The sequence below is a fragment of the Symphalangus syndactylus genome, chromosome 12 (genome assembly GCF_028878055.3).
Source record: "Symphalangus syndactylus isolate Jambi chromosome 12, NHGRI_mSymSyn1-v2.1_pri, whole genome shotgun sequence".
In the NCBI taxonomy this organism is placed as follows: Eukaryota; Metazoa; Chordata; class Mammalia; order Primates; family Hylobatidae; genus Symphalangus; species Symphalangus syndactylus.
Window position 1 is genome coordinate 82,166,079 of NC_072441.2, and position 15,714 is coordinate 82,181,792.

General features: G+C 52.1%; 1 protein-coding gene across 3 annotated transcripts; it reads left to right on the forward strand.

Annotated features, from left to right (window-relative positions):
- Positions 1-27: 27 nt before the first annotated feature.
- SLC27A3 (solute carrier family 27 member 3) lies at positions 28-6,015 on the forward strand. Of its 3 annotated transcripts, none has more exons than XM_063626469.1 (10): positions 28-2,000; positions 2,347-2,556; positions 2,916-3,074; positions 3,613-3,737; positions 4,013-4,207; positions 4,315-4,405; positions 4,539-4,737; positions 4,966-5,063; positions 5,195-5,325; positions 5,682-6,015. In XM_063626469.1, the coding sequence occupies exons 1-10, from the start codon at positions 1,283-1,285 to the stop codon at positions 5,856-5,858; spliced, it is 2,103 nt and encodes a 700-aa protein (XP_063482539.1). In that variant the 5' UTR covers positions 28-1,282; the 3' UTR covers positions 5,859-6,015. The 3 variants fall into 3 exon arrangements, with proteins under 3 accessions (XP_063482539.1, XP_063482540.1, XP_063482541.1); XM_063626470.1 differs by having other exon boundaries at positions 5,787-6,015; XM_063626471.1 differs by lacking the exon at positions 5,682-6,015 and having other exon boundaries at positions 4,966-5,113; positions 5,195-5,326.
- The last annotated feature ends 9,699 nt before the right edge of the window (positions 6,016-15,714 follow it).

Sequence of the window (15,714 nt, forward strand, 5' to 3'; positions counted from 1 at the left end):
GTTCTGCCCCCACTTTTGTCTAGAGCAGAAGGGACTTGGCTTTGGCTCCTATCCATCCTTCCTGCTGCCACTGGAGGTGGGAGCCAGGCACTGACCTATCTATGCAGAACCATCCCCTGTAGGATGAGGCCTGTCCTTACTCATTTCTCAAGAAACAAGAGGTTTCCAAAAGGTCTGTCATCCTCCAGTTGAAGTTTGTGTGCCTACAAAGAACGGCCGGAGGACTCGCTGCTTGACAGGGGATGGATGTTCCAGCTTGGTCTCCAGGGACAACTGTACCTGGAGATAAAGTTTGGATACCAGGGAGGGACAGAGATGCTCTTCCTTCCACAGTGTGGCCACTTGCTGGGCCATGTGAACCAGCAGAGGAGAGTTCCTTGGCTATGCTGTTGTTCCCCTGCTGTCCAGGGAGAATGGAGGTGGACTGAGGAGTGAAGTTTGGGCGAACTGCACAGAGCTGCTCCTCTTCACCCTGAAAATTTGTCTTTTTACAGAATCCAGGTTCTCCTCTCCCTCATCACTGCTGTTGCTTCCTTTGAAAGTCTAAACCACTGGAGGCCCCTTTTTTCTTCCTCTCTCCTTCCCCAGTTTCCTCTGTCCCAATTAAAACCAGGATGGAGAGCATTTGCTGGCTGGCCCCAATTATTGTACCCTTGCCCAAAGGGAGGGGCGTCTGTCGTGACCCCTCAGAAATCTGGCAGTCTGGGTTTCCACCTTTCCCCTATTTAACTCTCAGCCGCCACCCATCCCCTGGGGTTGCGGCTGGCAGAAGGGGATGGGTCTGCCTATCGTGCCGGGACTTGCCAGAACCAAATGGGCCAGGGGCCAAGTTGATTCTTTTGGGAGAGAGCAATGGTACCTTCCCTTCACGGGAAAATGAGAAATATTGAGGGGAAGATGGACTGCGATCCAAACGCCCTGGCTCTTAGGCCTGGACTCTAGGGCTTAGCCAGATGCCTAAACCGCCCAAGCCGAGAAAGAACTTAGAAGACAGACATAACCCTGGGACTGAGGGAAGGCGCGAGCACCGCCCTGGACCTGGTAGGGTGCGAGCTGCGAACAGTCCGGGAGGGAGCGCGCCTAGGGCGGAGCGTAGGCTGTGGGGGGAGGGCTGGGAGTCCGGGGCCGCCCCACACCCGCACTCCTCCCGGGTTTCTGCTCTCCGCCCGTGGGGAGTGGTGGGGGCCTGGGTGGGAAGGGGCGTGTGCCAGCGCACGCGCGCTCCCGGGAAGGAGAGGTCTCAGCTAGAACGAGTGGCCCTAGGTTTTCGGGAGGATCAGGGATGTTTGCGAGCGGCTGGAACCAGACGGTGCCGACGGAGGAAGCGGGCTCCATGGCTGCCCTCCTGCTGCTGCCCCTGCTGCTGTTGGTACCGCTGCTGCTGCTGAAGCTACACCTCTGGCCGCAGTTGCGCTGGCTCCCGGCGGACTTGGCCTTTGCGGTGCGAGCCCTGTGCTGCAAAAGGGCTCTTCGAGCTCGCGCCCTGGCCGCGGCTGCCGCCGACCCGGAAGGTCCCGAGGGGGGCTGCAGCCTGGCCTGGCGCCTCGCGGAACTGGCCCAGCAGCGCCCCGCGCACACCTTTCTCATTCACGGCTCGCGGCGCTTTAGCTACTCGGAGGCGGAGCGCGAGAGTAACAGGGCTGCACGCGCCTTCCTACGTGCGCTAGGCTGGGACGGGGGACCCGACGGCGGCGACAGCGGCGAGGGGAGCGCTGGAGAAGGCGAGCGGGCAGCGCCAGGCACCGGAGATGTAGCGGCCGGAAGCGGCGTGGAGCTTGCAGGAGGGGACGGTGCGGCCAGAGGTGGAGGAGCCACCGCCCCTCTGGCACCTGGAGCAACTGTGGCGCTGCTCCTCCCCGCTGGCCCAGAGTTTCTGTGGCTCTGGTTCGGGCTGGCCAAGGCCGGCCTGCGCACGGCCTTTGTGCCCACCGCCCTGCGCCGGGGCCCCCTGCTGCACTGCCTCCGCAGCTGCGGCGCGCGCGCGCTGGTGCTGGCGCCAGGTAAGGCTGGAGCTCCGAACTGACTAAGGCGGGGCCAGCCACAGAAGGGGGCGTGTCGGGGACCGCAGAAAGGCTTGGTCTCATCCCTGGGCCTGGGAAGAAGACGACTATCCCTTGGGGTTCGAAAGTGAGTGGAGGTAGGAGTCTCCGGGTTTGAGAAGGGATGAGGCTGAATCTTTGGTGCCCCAAGGATCCCCAAGGATCCAGGCCTCAGACCCAAGATGGAATGTCCGTACCCTTCACCCTTACTCAAGAGCAGTGTCGGCTGGGATGGGGAGGGGACATGGGTCATAGGCTCTTCTAGGTAGAGCCAGGGCCCCGGCGTTGTGCTTTCTCACCCTTCTAGAGTTTCTGGAGTCCCTGGAGCCGGACCTGCCCGCCCTGAGAGCCATGGGGCTCCACCTGTGGGCTGCGGGCCCAGGAACCCACCCTGCTGGAATTAGCGATTTGGTGGCTGAAGTGTCCGCTGAAGTGGATGGGCCAGTGCCAGGATACCTCTCTTCCCCCCAGAGCATAACAGACACTTGCCTGTACATCTTCACCTCTGGCACCACGGGTGAGGGCCGGGCACCATACTTAGCTCCCCGAAACTAAGGCAGAGGAAGGCAGGGGTCTGGGAACAGAAACTGGGACCTCCTCAGCTCCCAGACCACTCCTTCAAAGCCCCCAGAGAGGATGCTGATTTCATTGGCACTTCCTTTTTCTCCCCATCATTTCACTCCCCAGTCTCCTCACCTCCTACTCATTTCTCCACCTCCCCCAGACCACCCATATTTCCAGGACAGCCTGGTCTCTATCCTCAGCTTCTGTCCTGCCTCCGCCTCTTTCTGTGGGAAACCCAGCCGGGGTGCAAACAGATAGGTAGATCCTGGAGTCTGCCCTTCCCCTGATCACCCCATAACTGCCACCCTGCAGGCCTCCCCAAGGCTGCTCGGATCAGTCATCTGAAGATCCTGCAATGCCAGGGCTTCTACCAGCTGTGTGGTGTCCACCAGGAAGATGTGATCTACCTCGCCCTCCCACTCTACCACATGTCCGGCTCCCTGCTGGGCATTGTGGGCTGCATGGGCATTGGTCAGTCTCCCCAACCCCACCTTCATTAATTCATCCAGCAGACACTTATTAAGCACATACTATGGTGTGAGTCCTCCAGGGTAGATAATCTAGAGGACAGATGGGGCAGAGCCCTACTCACCAGGAGCTCTGTACAATGGGGCAATATCACCTGCCTAGACCCACAGACTGAGGAACGGTGAGGGGCCATACAGCCACATAACTCCAGGCTGCAGGGTCAAAGGCAGGGAAGGACTATGTCAGTCCAGGAACAGGCAAATAGAGAAGAGGGAGAGAGACAAGGAGGTGAGAGTGTGGAGGATGGGATCTTTGGGGCTGGGAAGTAGGGAAAGGGCATTCACCTCTTCCAAGGCTGGGGACAGGGGCCGGGGGAGGGGAAAGAGGGCCAGCACAGCTTCCTGACGGTGTGACTCCCACAGTGGGCCCTTCCCAGGGAAAGACTACGGTGATGGCTGGGGTCTGGAAAGAGGGGCTTGGGCTCCCCACTCTGCTCCTAATCTTACCTCCTTCCTTCTTCCCCCCTGCCCACTTCTGGCAGGGGCCACAGTGGTGCTGAAGTCCAAGTTCTCGGCTGGTCAGTTCTGGGAAGATTGCCAGCAGCACAGGGTGACGGTGTTCCAGTACATTGGGGAGTTGTGCCGATACCTTGTCAACCAGCCCCCGGTGCGTGGGCACAGATCCTGGGCAGAGCTGCTGACACAGGGCTAGCTCACAGGGAGCAGGACAGTTGACAGGAGACAGGGAGTTGGAAGGAGAAGGAGCAAGAAGAAAATGGCAGTGTAAGATAAGGAGCCAGAGATGGCCTAGGCCATCTGATGCTTACAGCCTCTGAAGGAGGTCACAGTAGGAGGGGGTTCTGGGGAATGGGGAACAGGAATTCACTTCAGGGAGCAGGCATCTTGGTGCTGAAGCTCCGGTCCCTCTCCCACTCATCTCAGAGCAAGGCAGAACGTGGCCATAAGGTCCGGCTGGCAGTGGGCAGCGGGCTGCGCCCAGATACCTGGGAGCGTTTTGTGCGGCGCTTCGGGCCCCTGCAGGTGCTGGAGACATATGGACTGACAGAGGGCAACGTGGCCACCATCAACTACACAGGACAGCGAGGCGCTGTAGGGCGTGCTTCCTGGCTTTACAAGGTGAGGGGCAGAGAGGAAACTGAAAACCCGTGGAACAGCAGAGGGCTGGCAGGAGAGGGGGCTCATGTGACTGCAATGATCCAGTACCCAGGTCTCCCTTTCCCCAGCATATCTTCCCCTTCTCCTTGATTCGCTATGATGTCACCACAGGAGAGCCGATTCGGGACCCCCGGGGGCACTGTATGGCCACATCTCCAGGTTGGTGGTGTTCTGGTGGGGTGGGCGGGGTGCTGAAGCTGGCACAGGAGGACTGGAATTGGAGACTGGGGTGGATGGGGGCAGGAGGCTCTGGGAAAGGTGACAGCACTCCTGACCCTTGTGACTCTACCAGGTGAGCCAGGGCTGCTGGTGGCCCCGGTAAGCCAGCAGTCCCCATTCCTGGGCTATGCTGGCGGGCCAGAGCTGGCCCAGGGGAAGTTGCTAAAGGATGTCTTCCGGCCTGGGGATGTTTTCTTCAACACTGGGGACCTGCTGGTCTGCGATGACCAAGGTTTTCTCCGCTTCCATGATCGTACTGGAGACACCTTCAGGTATCTGTCCATAACTAGTTCTTCGTCCTGGACATCTGATCTCTGTGACCCAAAGCTTCTGAACCTCAACTCTCTAATCTGCCACCTCAACCTGGGTCCTCAGCTAATCTCTCATTCTCAGATCTCACCATTTCATCCCTGTGACACTGACCTCTGACCTCATCTCCCCACCAAGCCCATAAGGCCCCGACCCCTGACTCCCAGTTTCAGATCTCTGCTCTCTGACAGGTGGAAGGGGGAGAATGTGGCCACAACCGAGGTGGCAGAGGTCTTCGAGGCCCTGGATTTTCTTCAGGAGGTGAACGTCTATGGAGTCACAGTGCCAGGTGCCTAGGCATGGAAGGTGGGGGAGGCACCCAGCCACCACCCCGAATTGGTAATACTTGGGCACAGGGAGCACGAGGCCTTCGTGGTGGTCAGCCATGGAGGGGCTTACTCTGTCTCCCACACCCGCCAGGGCATGAAGGCAGGGCTGGAATGGCAGCCCTAGTTCTGCGTCCCCCCCACTCTTTGGACCTTATGCAGCTCTACACCCATGTGTCTGAGAACTTGCCACCTTATGCCCGGCCCCGATTCCTCAGGCTCCAGGTAACTAGCCACTTCCCCTGCCGGCCCCTCACCCCATATATCCTCACCCCACATATCCACCTCATGTATCAACTTGGGAGTTTGATGGCTCCCAAACTCCACAAAGGGACCCCCAACGTAATACACTCCATGAAGAGAAAAAACAGAGACACGCGCTCTTCACCCCACTTCTTTCCTTATCCCTGCCTTCTTCTGGCCTGGCTCTTTCTCCTCCCTGTCACCTCCTCCCCTAAACCTTGACCTCACGCTCCCTTTCCCAAGACTTGCTCCTTAACAAAATTCAGGCAACTCCCCTGAACCACCTGGGCAGAGTCCCCTTCCCTCCAAATCCCTCTGACCCTTCCTCCTGTCCCCAGGAGTCGTTGGCCACCACAGAGACCTTCAAACAGCAGAAAGTTCGGATGGCAAATGAGGGCTTCGACCCCAGCACCCTGTCTGACCCACTGTACGTTCTGGACCAGGCTGTAGGTGCCTACCTGCCCCTCACACCTGCCCGGTACAGCGCCCTCCTGGCAGGGAACCTTCGAATCTGAGACCTTCCACACCTGAGGCACTTGAGGGAGGGACTCTGTCGGGTGGGGGCTGTTGCAGGTGTACTGGGCTGTCAGGGATCTTTTCTATACCAGAACTGCGGTCACTATTTTGTAATAAATGTGGCTGGAGCTGATCCAGCTGTCTTTCTGACCTACAGTATCTGTCATCATCTCTCTGTGGAACTTCTTTTTCCTTGAGAGTTTTCTCCTGGCATGGAGCCACAGGTCCCACATTCCTGCCCTGACTGGCTGTGGGCCAGAGCCCCGTATCTGGACCTTGGTGTTTTCCTCTCAGGAGACCCTGTGTGACCTTTGTCCTTGGAGAACCTCTGGTGACTGATGTTTGTCTGTGCTCCTGTGTAGCTCACCCCAGTTTTACTCTCCGAATGCCAGGCTCTCACTGCTCTGTCTTGGGAACTGGAGGACCCGAGGGGTCGGCTCAAAGGGCAGAGGTGGACAGAAGCACACAGAAATGCCGCCCCCTGCAGCCAGCCCAAACTGCTCCCCCAGAATCAGGTGTGGCCGGGCCTGGGGAAGAGTCTTAACCAGCCCAAACAAGTATTTGACTGTGGGGGAATGGATGCTCAAGATACCCCTCTGCCTCGCAGCTGTCTCTGAGAAGCCAATCTTTGAGGGGGAAGAGTGGGGTGTCCCTGCCTCCAGATGTTCCTACTCCTACCTGGTGACTGTCAGACATTCCCAGAAGGAGCAGTCCCCAGGGGGGACCCTCCGGTACTGCAGGAGAGTTTGACGGAAGCCCCTCCATGGAGTGAGGCTCAGAGTGCATGTGGTGGCAGGAGGGATGGTGGGAATCAAAAGGAAAAAGGCCTCTCGACCCCCAAATGAGGTGTCCAGAAAGTTCATCATCTAAAAGCTTGAAATGATGAAGCTCCTGCTTCTCCTAGGAACTACAGTCCCCCTCTGTTTTGAGCTGTGGGTCCTTGAAATTTTCTGCTACTTTGCCTTTCCCCTTCTAGCCCCTCTCCCCAACATGAGAGGTCAGGGGACATGCCCTACTGGCACACTTGGGTCTCTATTGCCGGCCCTCCTGTTCCAAAACTTTACAACTTGCCCCCTTCCACCAGCAAGCCCAGTGCAGCCTCACTGACAGACTAGGTAAGGCACACGCTAAGGTGCAGGGGACATCTTCATGCATAGACCAATAAATGTGGAATTTAGCTCATTCTGTGCACCTCTCCAATCTGCCCCAGGAGGAGTACAATAGTTTGGGTGTGCCTGGGGGTAGGGCGAGTAGGCAGCCTGTGTTGGCTGGCAGTGGGGCACCTCCTGCAGCTGCTCTCCCACACCTTAACTCAGCCCAGATTTCCCAGACCTGTGAGCTGAGTGGCCATCTCCCTCATCGCAGAACCTCACACCAAGCTTTTTTTTTTTTTTGGAGACGGAGTCTCGCCCTGTAGCCCAGGCTGGAGTGCAGTGGTGAAATCTCAGCTCACTGCAACCTCCACCTCCCAGGTTCAAGCAATTCTCCTGCCTCAGCCTCCCGAGTAGCTGGGATTACAGGCACATGCCACCACATCCAGCTAATTTTTTTTTTTTTTCCTATCTTTAGTAGAGACCAGGTTTCACCATGCTGGCCAGGCTAGTCTCGAACTCCTGACCTCGTGATCTGCCCACCTCAGCCTCTCAAAGTACTGAGATTACAGGTGCCCGGCCTATTTTTGCTTTTTAAAGTGTAGCTACTAGAAAATTTAGAATTACACATGTGGCTCAGGTTATATTTCTTTTTTTTTGGAGATGGAATCTCACTCTGTCGCCCAGGCTGGAGTGCAGTGGTGTGATCTCTGCTCACTGCAAGCTCCACCTCCCGGGTTCATGCCATTCTCCTGCCTCAGCCTCCCGAGTAGCTGGGACTACAGGCGCCCGCCACCACGCCCGGCTAATTTTTTGTATTTTTAGTAGAGATGGGGTTTCATCGTGTTAGCCAGGATGGTCTCGATCTCCTGACCTCGTGATCCGCCCGCCTCAGCTTCCCAAAGTGCTGGGATTACAGGCATGAGCCACCGCGCCCGGCCGGCTCAGGTTATATTTCTACCGAATAGTGCTGGCCTAAATCCTGACCCCACACTTCACTCTGCAAATCCACAAATGCCAAGTGTAACATGTCAGTTGCACCTGTGCCACCCCTGCTCTTGAGTATCTGCACTTTAGCAAGGTAAACTGGGAGGAGGGGAATTCTGGTAAAGTGGGCTGAGCCAGTCGCTGGGACGCTGGGACAGCATTCTGTCTTCTACTCCTATGTTGAGCTCAGGGCTCGGCTCTTTGAACCAGCTTTGTCACAGAGGCTGTAACTAGTGATAGAAATGGAAAGTTGCAAGAAGGCCGACTTTTGATTCAAAAGCATCAAGTTTTCTGTTTGCTATAATAAAAATAAAATATATTTTAAAAGAATTAGGTTTGAGACCAGCCTGGGCAACATGGCCAGGCATGGTAGTGGGCATCTGCAGTCCCAGCTACCAGGGCAGAGGGTTGATGCTGAGGTGGGAAGATCCCTTGAGCCTGGGAGGTCGGGGCTGCAGTGAGCAGTGATGGTGCCAACTGCACTACAGCCTGGGCGACAGAGTGAGACCCTGTCTCAAAAGAAAAAAAAATTAGGTTGCCCTACAAAAAGTTAATTGAAATATAATTAAACGAGATTATGAGATAGTTTGCAAAGATGAACCAGGGGCCAGGCGCGGTGGCTCACGTCTGTAATTCCAGCACTTTGGGAGGCTGAGGTGGGAGCATCACTTGAGCCCAGGAGTTCAAGAACAGCCTGGGCAACATGGCGAAACCCCATCTCTACAAAAAACAAAAATTAGCCGGGCATGGTGGTGCACACCTGTAGTCCCAGCTACTTGGGAGGCTGAGGTGGGAGGATCGCTTGTGCCCAGGAGGCCGAGATCGCACCACTGCAATCCAGCCTAGGCAATAGAGTGAGACCCTGTCTCAAAAACAAAAAAAACAGATGAACTAGGGTGGTCCTCAGGTGGTGAGTGCCCTTTCTCAGCAAGTTGGATAGAGGAGGATGGTGGATGCAGAGAACCTAGTCCTCAAATCCTAGCAATACTCTCAGCCTCGTTGTGTCTGCGGAACCTTCCCTGGGGGTAAAAGGGCCCCCTTCCCAAACCTGCCGCAAAGGCAGGCGTCAGCAAACTATGCTGCCTGTTTTTGTTACATACAACACACTAAAAATGGTTTTTATATTTTTAGATGGTTGAAAAAAAAGACTATTTCATAACATGTAAAAATCACACGGGTTCAAATTTCAGTGTCCATAAATAGTTCTGCTGGCACACAGCCGCGCTCGTTCGTTATGATTGTCTATGTCCGCTGAACTGCCACAACAGCAGGGCCGAGTGTTTATGAGACCCGATGGCCTGCAAAGCAGAAAATACTTCTCGTGCGGCCCTGGACGGAAAGAGTTTGCCAGCGCCTCTGTCTGCCCCATCCCTCCTGCGCTGCTGGGCTGCGGCTGTTTCCGTGAGCCCGGGGAAGGGAAGGGGAAGGGGAAGTGGAAGAAAGCCCGCGAGCTGGGAGACCCCCGGGGCGGCCGCGCGCGACCCCACAAGTGGGGAGATGGCTTGGCAGGGAGAGTCGGCAGGCACCCCTCGCCCGGAGACCCCCGTGGGGCTTGGCAAAAAAAAAAAATCCATCTCGGGCGCTGCTGGGGGCGGAAAGCCGTCAGGCGCATGGAGCCAGCCTACTCCCTGGCGGCCTCCGCCCGGCGGGCCCCAGCAGGGCGGTGCTTCGCGCCTACGTAAACCCGGCCTCGCTGCGCAAGCGCAAATCGGCGCCCGCCCGGCGTGCGAGAGGGGCGGGACAGGCTGAGGAGGAGGGCGGAGCCATTCTTATGGCGGTACAGAAGCTCCTCAGCCTCCAGCCAAAAAGACAAACGGAGGGGCGAGGCCGGAGTACCTGGAGTTCTCCTCCCAGAGCCTCTTTAAAACTCACCTGTTTAAAGTGTAAGATTTAGTGTTTTTGGTATATTCGCAAAGTTGTGCATCCATGGCCACCACCTAATTTAGAACATTTTTGTCACCTCACGAGGAAACCCCTACTCATTAGCAGTCACTGTCCACTCACCCCTCACCCTAGGCGCTGGCAACCACTAATCCTAGACATTTCATATAAATGGACGTATAGAATATGTTTTTTGTTTTTGTTTTTTTTGAAACGGAATCTCACTCTGTCGCCCAGGCTGGAGTGCAGTGGCCTGATCTCGGTTTACTACAACCTCCGCCTCCTGGGTTCAAGCAATTCTCCTGCCTCAGCCTCCCGAGTAGCTGGGACTACAGGCACGTGCCACCATGCCTGTCTAATTTTTTGTATTTTTAGTAGAGACGGGGTTTCACTTGTTAGCCAGGACGGTCTCAACCTCCTGACCTCGTCATCCGCCCACCTCGGCCTCCCAAAGTGCTGGGATTACAGGCGTGAGCCACCGCGCCCGGCCATATGTTCCCTTTTTGTAACCGGGCACCTTAACTTTAAAATGCATTTAAAATTTTTTTTCGACCTCCTGAGTTCAAGTGATCCTCCCACCTCAGCCTCCCCAGTAGCAGGGACCAAAGGTGGGCACCATCACACCTGGCTAATTTTTGTATTTTTTGTACAGACGGGGTTTCACCATGTTGCCCAGGCTGGTCTCAAACTCCTGGACTTGAGTGATCCGCCAACTTCTCAGCCTTCCAAAGTCCTGGGATTAAGGTGTGAGCAACCGCGCCTGGCCTTAAACTTTTTTTTTTTTTTTTTTGAAACGGAGTCTCGCTCTTGTCACCCAGGATGGAGTGCAATGGCACGATCTCGGCTCACTGCAACCGCTGCCCCCTGGGTTCAAACGGTTATCCTCCCTCAGCCTCCCAAGTAGCTGGGATTACAAGCGCCTGCTACCATACCCGGCTAATTTTTGTATTTTTAGTAAAGATGGGGTTTCACCATTTTGTCCGGGCTGGTCTTGAACTCCTGACCTCAGGTGATCTACCTGCCTTGGTCTCCCAAAGTGTTGGGATTACAGGCATGAGCCACCGCGCCCGGCCTTTTTTTTTTTTTTTTAAGTTAATTTATTATTATTATTTTTTTTTTTTTTTGAGACAGAGTTTCACTCTTGTTGCCCAGACTGGAGTGCAATGGCGGGATCTCAGCTCACAGCAACCTCTGCCTCCCGCGTTCAAGCGATTCTTCTGCCTCAGCCTCCTGTAAACTTTTTTTTTTTCTCTTGGGTTTTAAGGTATAATCTTGAAGAGAACTGCAGAAGCCTTCTGTCTTAGCCTTAAAATAGACTCCGCATCCCTCCCTTTCCTACAGTATATATTCCTTTCATATTTATCTAACTCTGTGCTAGTGTCTAATTATGTGCCTTCTTAGAGGTTCCAGGGGCTAATCTTGAGATAGATGAACCAAGTCCGGAGACCCAGCTGCAAAATTCCACAGATTACTTCAAGGTTGCTAGTTAACAACCCAGCCATTGTTGAGATGACGCTAGCCTGAGATCCAGGCGGACTGGGACCCGAGCTAGCCACCAGAACAAGACACAGCTCAATTCTTGCATGCCTTCCTTATCAATTTTTTTTTTTTTTTTTTTTTTTTTGAGAAGCAGTCTCGCTCTGTCACCCAGGCTGGAGTGCAGTGGCGCGATCTCGGCTCACTGCAGGCTCCACCCCCCGGGGTTCACGCCATTCTCCTGCCTCAGCCTCCCGAGTAGCTGGGACTACAGGCGCCCGCCACCTCGCCCGGCTAATTTTTTTGTATTTTTAGTAGAGACGGGGTTTCACCGTGTTAGCCAGGATGGTCTCGATCTCCTGACCTCGTGATCCGCCCGCCTCAGCCTCCCAAAGTGCTGGGATTACAGGCGTGAGCCACCGCGCCCAGCCTCCTTATCAATTTTTTTTTCTTTTTTCTTTCTTTTTTTTTTTTAATCCCTGCCTTCCCCACAAAAATCAAAGTGGTTGCTTTGGATGGGAATCCGGCCACTTCCCCTTTACTAGTTTTGGTTAATAAAATCATTTTCTTAAAAAAAAAATTTTTTTTTGACTAGTCAAATGAAGCAGTGGGAGTGGAGAAGGAAGAAAGAAATCTGTAACTGGTTGTGGTCAATGAGTTGTAAACACCACTGCACTCGGACCAGCCTAAAATCACTTTCTTTCTACCAGACCTTGCTCTTGTTTATTGGACTCTGCAAGCAGCAAGCATCCAGAACCATATTCAGTTGCATTTTTTGTCTGTCTTCTTTCACTTAGCAGAATGTTTTCTTTTTCTTTCTTTTTTTTTTTTTTTTTAAGACAGGGTCTCACTCTGTCACCCAGGCTGGAGTGCAGTGACACAATATCAGCTCACTGCAACCTGTGCCTCCCAGGTTCAAGCAATCCTTCCACCTCAGCCTCCCCAGTAGCTGGTACTACAGGCATGTGCCACCATGGCCAGCTAATTTTCTTTTTAATTTTTTGTAGAGATGGAGGTTCTCCATGTTGTTCAGGCTGATCAGAAACTCCTGAGCTCAAGTGATTCACCAGCCTTAGCCTCCCAAAGTGCTGGGATTACAGGTGTGAGCTACCGCACCTGGCTTCATTCCTTTTTTATGGCTGTATAATATTCCAATGTATGGATCTATCATATTTTGTTAATCCATTCATCTGTTGATGGATCCTGGGGCTATTTATGCCTTCTGGTTATTTGAATAATACGGCTATCAACATTCATGTACAAGTTTTTGTGTGGACATATATATTCAATATTCTTGGGTAGATATCTAGGAATGGAATTGCTAGGTCAAACAGTAACTCTATGTTTAACTTTTTGAAGGAAGTGCCAAACTGTTTTCCACAGTAGCTGCACCATTCTACATTCCCACCAGCAGTCTATAAGGGGTTCCAGTTTTTCCACATCCCCACCACTTGTTATTATCTGTCTTTTTTTACTATAGCCATCCTACTGGGTGTGATGTGGCATCTCATTGTGGCTTTCATTTGCATTTTCCATGGCCAATGAGGTTGAGTTTCTTTTCATGTGTTTACTGGCCATTTGCATATCTTCTTTGGAGAGATGTTTATTCATAATTTTTGCTCACTTTGTCACTGGGTTATTTGCCTTTTAATTATTGAGTTATACAAGTTTTTCTTTTAATCTGGACACAAGTTTCCTATCAGATATATAGTTTGCAAATATTTGATTCTGCTGTCTTTTCACTTTCTTGTCAAAAGCATCCTTTGAAGCAGAAAGGTTTTAATTTTTTTTTTCTTTTTTTGAGACAGGGTCTCACTCTGTCACCCAGGCTGAAGTGCAGCAGCATGATCTTGGCTCACTGGAACCGCCACCTCCCGGGTTCAAGCGATACTCCTGTCTCAGCCTCCCAAGTAGCTGGGATTACAGGTGTGTACCACCATGCCCAGCTAAATTTTTTTTTTTTTTTTTTGAGACAGAGCCTCCCTCTGTCACCCAGGCTGGAGTGCAGTGGAGCGATCTCAGCTCACTGCAACCTCCGCCTCCCGGGCTCTACCAATTCTCCTGCCTCAGCCTCCCAAGTAGCTGGGACTATAGGCGCACGCTGCCATGCCCGGCTAATTTTGTTGTTGTTGTTGTTGTTACCCAGGCTGGTCTCGAACTCCTGAGCTCAGGCAATCCACCCGCCTCAGCCACCTAAAGTGCTAGGATTACAAGCATGAGCCACTGCTCCTGGCCGATTTTGTATATTTAGTAGAGACAGGGCTTTACCATGTTGGCTAGGCTGGTCTCGAACTCTGGAGCTCAGATGATCTGCCCGCCTCAGCCACCCAAAGTGCTGGGATTACAGGCGTGAGCCATCACGCCTGGCCCAGATTTTACATTTTGATGAAGAACAGTTTATCTTTGTATTTTTTTTTTTTGTACAGTGAGAATTTTGTAATACTTAGTTTTTCTCCAAGGAAGAATAAAGATATCTTATACTTCATTTGGTAATGTACTTGTTAAAGGTAATATGGGTGTTATTACTTGAAACTATTTAATGGCATATTGTATAACAATGCACATATTAGGGGTCAATATTTCCAGAGAAAAAGAAAAAGTATTTTAGTATAAATACAACTAATCGAATAAAAATCCTGGCACCCTTGGAGGAATGGATGATCTCAGGTCTGGGGGAGAAAATACTCTGAATGAGCCTGGGGCAGATGGTTCCAGAAAGCAAAGATAACAAAGAACGGGGAAGAGCAAATGGACACTGAACTCCCCCTGGCCTAAGATAGAGACAAATTGAATCTCAGAGAGACTGCAGCAGAAACATTGAATTAAAAAAAAGTATCAGTGCAAATCCCCACTAAAGGGACTTCTACTAAAGGGAAGATGGATAAAGGGAGAGAGAAAAAGAAACACATTGGACAGAGTATCAACTCCTTACTCTGAAAATTGGCAAACAGGAAAAAACTAAGCACTCTCCCTTCTTTCCCATGTGAACTGAATTTCAGGGTTACCAAATTGTCCTAGTTGATGAAGGAACGTTCTTTACAGAAGAATTTCAGTTAATAAATGAGAAAGGAATGACAGAACTGGAAAATCAGCATTTTGCAACCCCTAATGAAATAACTGTCAGGCAATTATTACCAATAGATATGACTATTGGATAAAAAGTTGATGAGGCTGGGTGTGCTGGCACATGCCTGTAGTCCCAGCCACTTGGGAGGCTGCAGAGGGAGAACATTTGAGCCCAGGGGATTGAAGCTGCAGAGAACTATGATTGTGCCTGTGAATAGCCACTGCACTCCAGCCTGGGCAACATAGGGAGACCTCGTCTCTTAAAAAAAAGAAAAAAGAAAGAAAGAAAGAAAGAAAGAAAGAAAGAAAGAAAGAAAGAAAGAAAGAAAGAAAGAAAGAAAGAAAGAAAAGAAAGAAAATGTTGACGAGGTGCCAGACATGGTGGCTCACTCCTGTGATCCCAGCACTTTGGAAGGCCAAGGCAGGAGGATCACCTGAGGTCAGGAGTTTGAGACCAGCCTGGCCAACACGGTGAAACCCCGTCTCTACTAAAAATACAAAATTAGCTGGGTGTGGTGGTGGGCGCCTGTAATCCCAGCTACTCAGGAGGCTGAGGCAGGGGAATCACTTGAACCCAGGAGGCGGGGGTTGCAGTGAGTTGAGATCGCACCATTGCACTCCAGCCTTGGCAAGAAGAGTGAAACTCCATCTCAAAGAAAAAAATTAAAAAAAGAAAAGATTGACAAGGAATCTTGGAGGGATCAGGTTATCAGCACCTGTAGCCCCTAATCAATTTTAGAATCACTAACAGTAAGACAACCAGATACTGTGCATCTCCTGAATGCAGTGTGCAGCATAAAATACCACGAATAAAGTCTTCTTGCCTAAAAGTGGAACCTGAATAAACCAAGCCTCTGAGCCAACACCCATTTATAGAGGAACATATTCAATAGCACACACACACACACAAAAATCAGACAGACCCAGAGCATGCAGAATTTTACTGGAAAATTTACCCAGTCTCTTCAACAATTCAATGACATATAAGGTTGAGGGTTGGGGGTGTTTGCCTTTGATAGGATCATTAAGAGACACGATAATCAAGTGCAGTGTATAAACCTTGTTCTTGATTCAAAACAGAAAAACAGTAGAAAGACATTTTTCAGACAATCAGGGACATTTGGTTAAGGACTAGGTATTAGATGATATTAAGGAATTATTCAGGAATTTTGTCATATATGATAATGGCATTGTGGTTATGAAGAAAACGTTTGTAATTTTTTTTTCTTTATTGAGACAGGTCCTCACTCTATCACCCAGGCTGGAGTGCAGGGCGCTTTCTTGGCTCACTGCGACCTCTGCCTCCCAGGCTCAAATGAACCTCCTGTCTCAGCCTCCCGAGTAGCTGGAACTA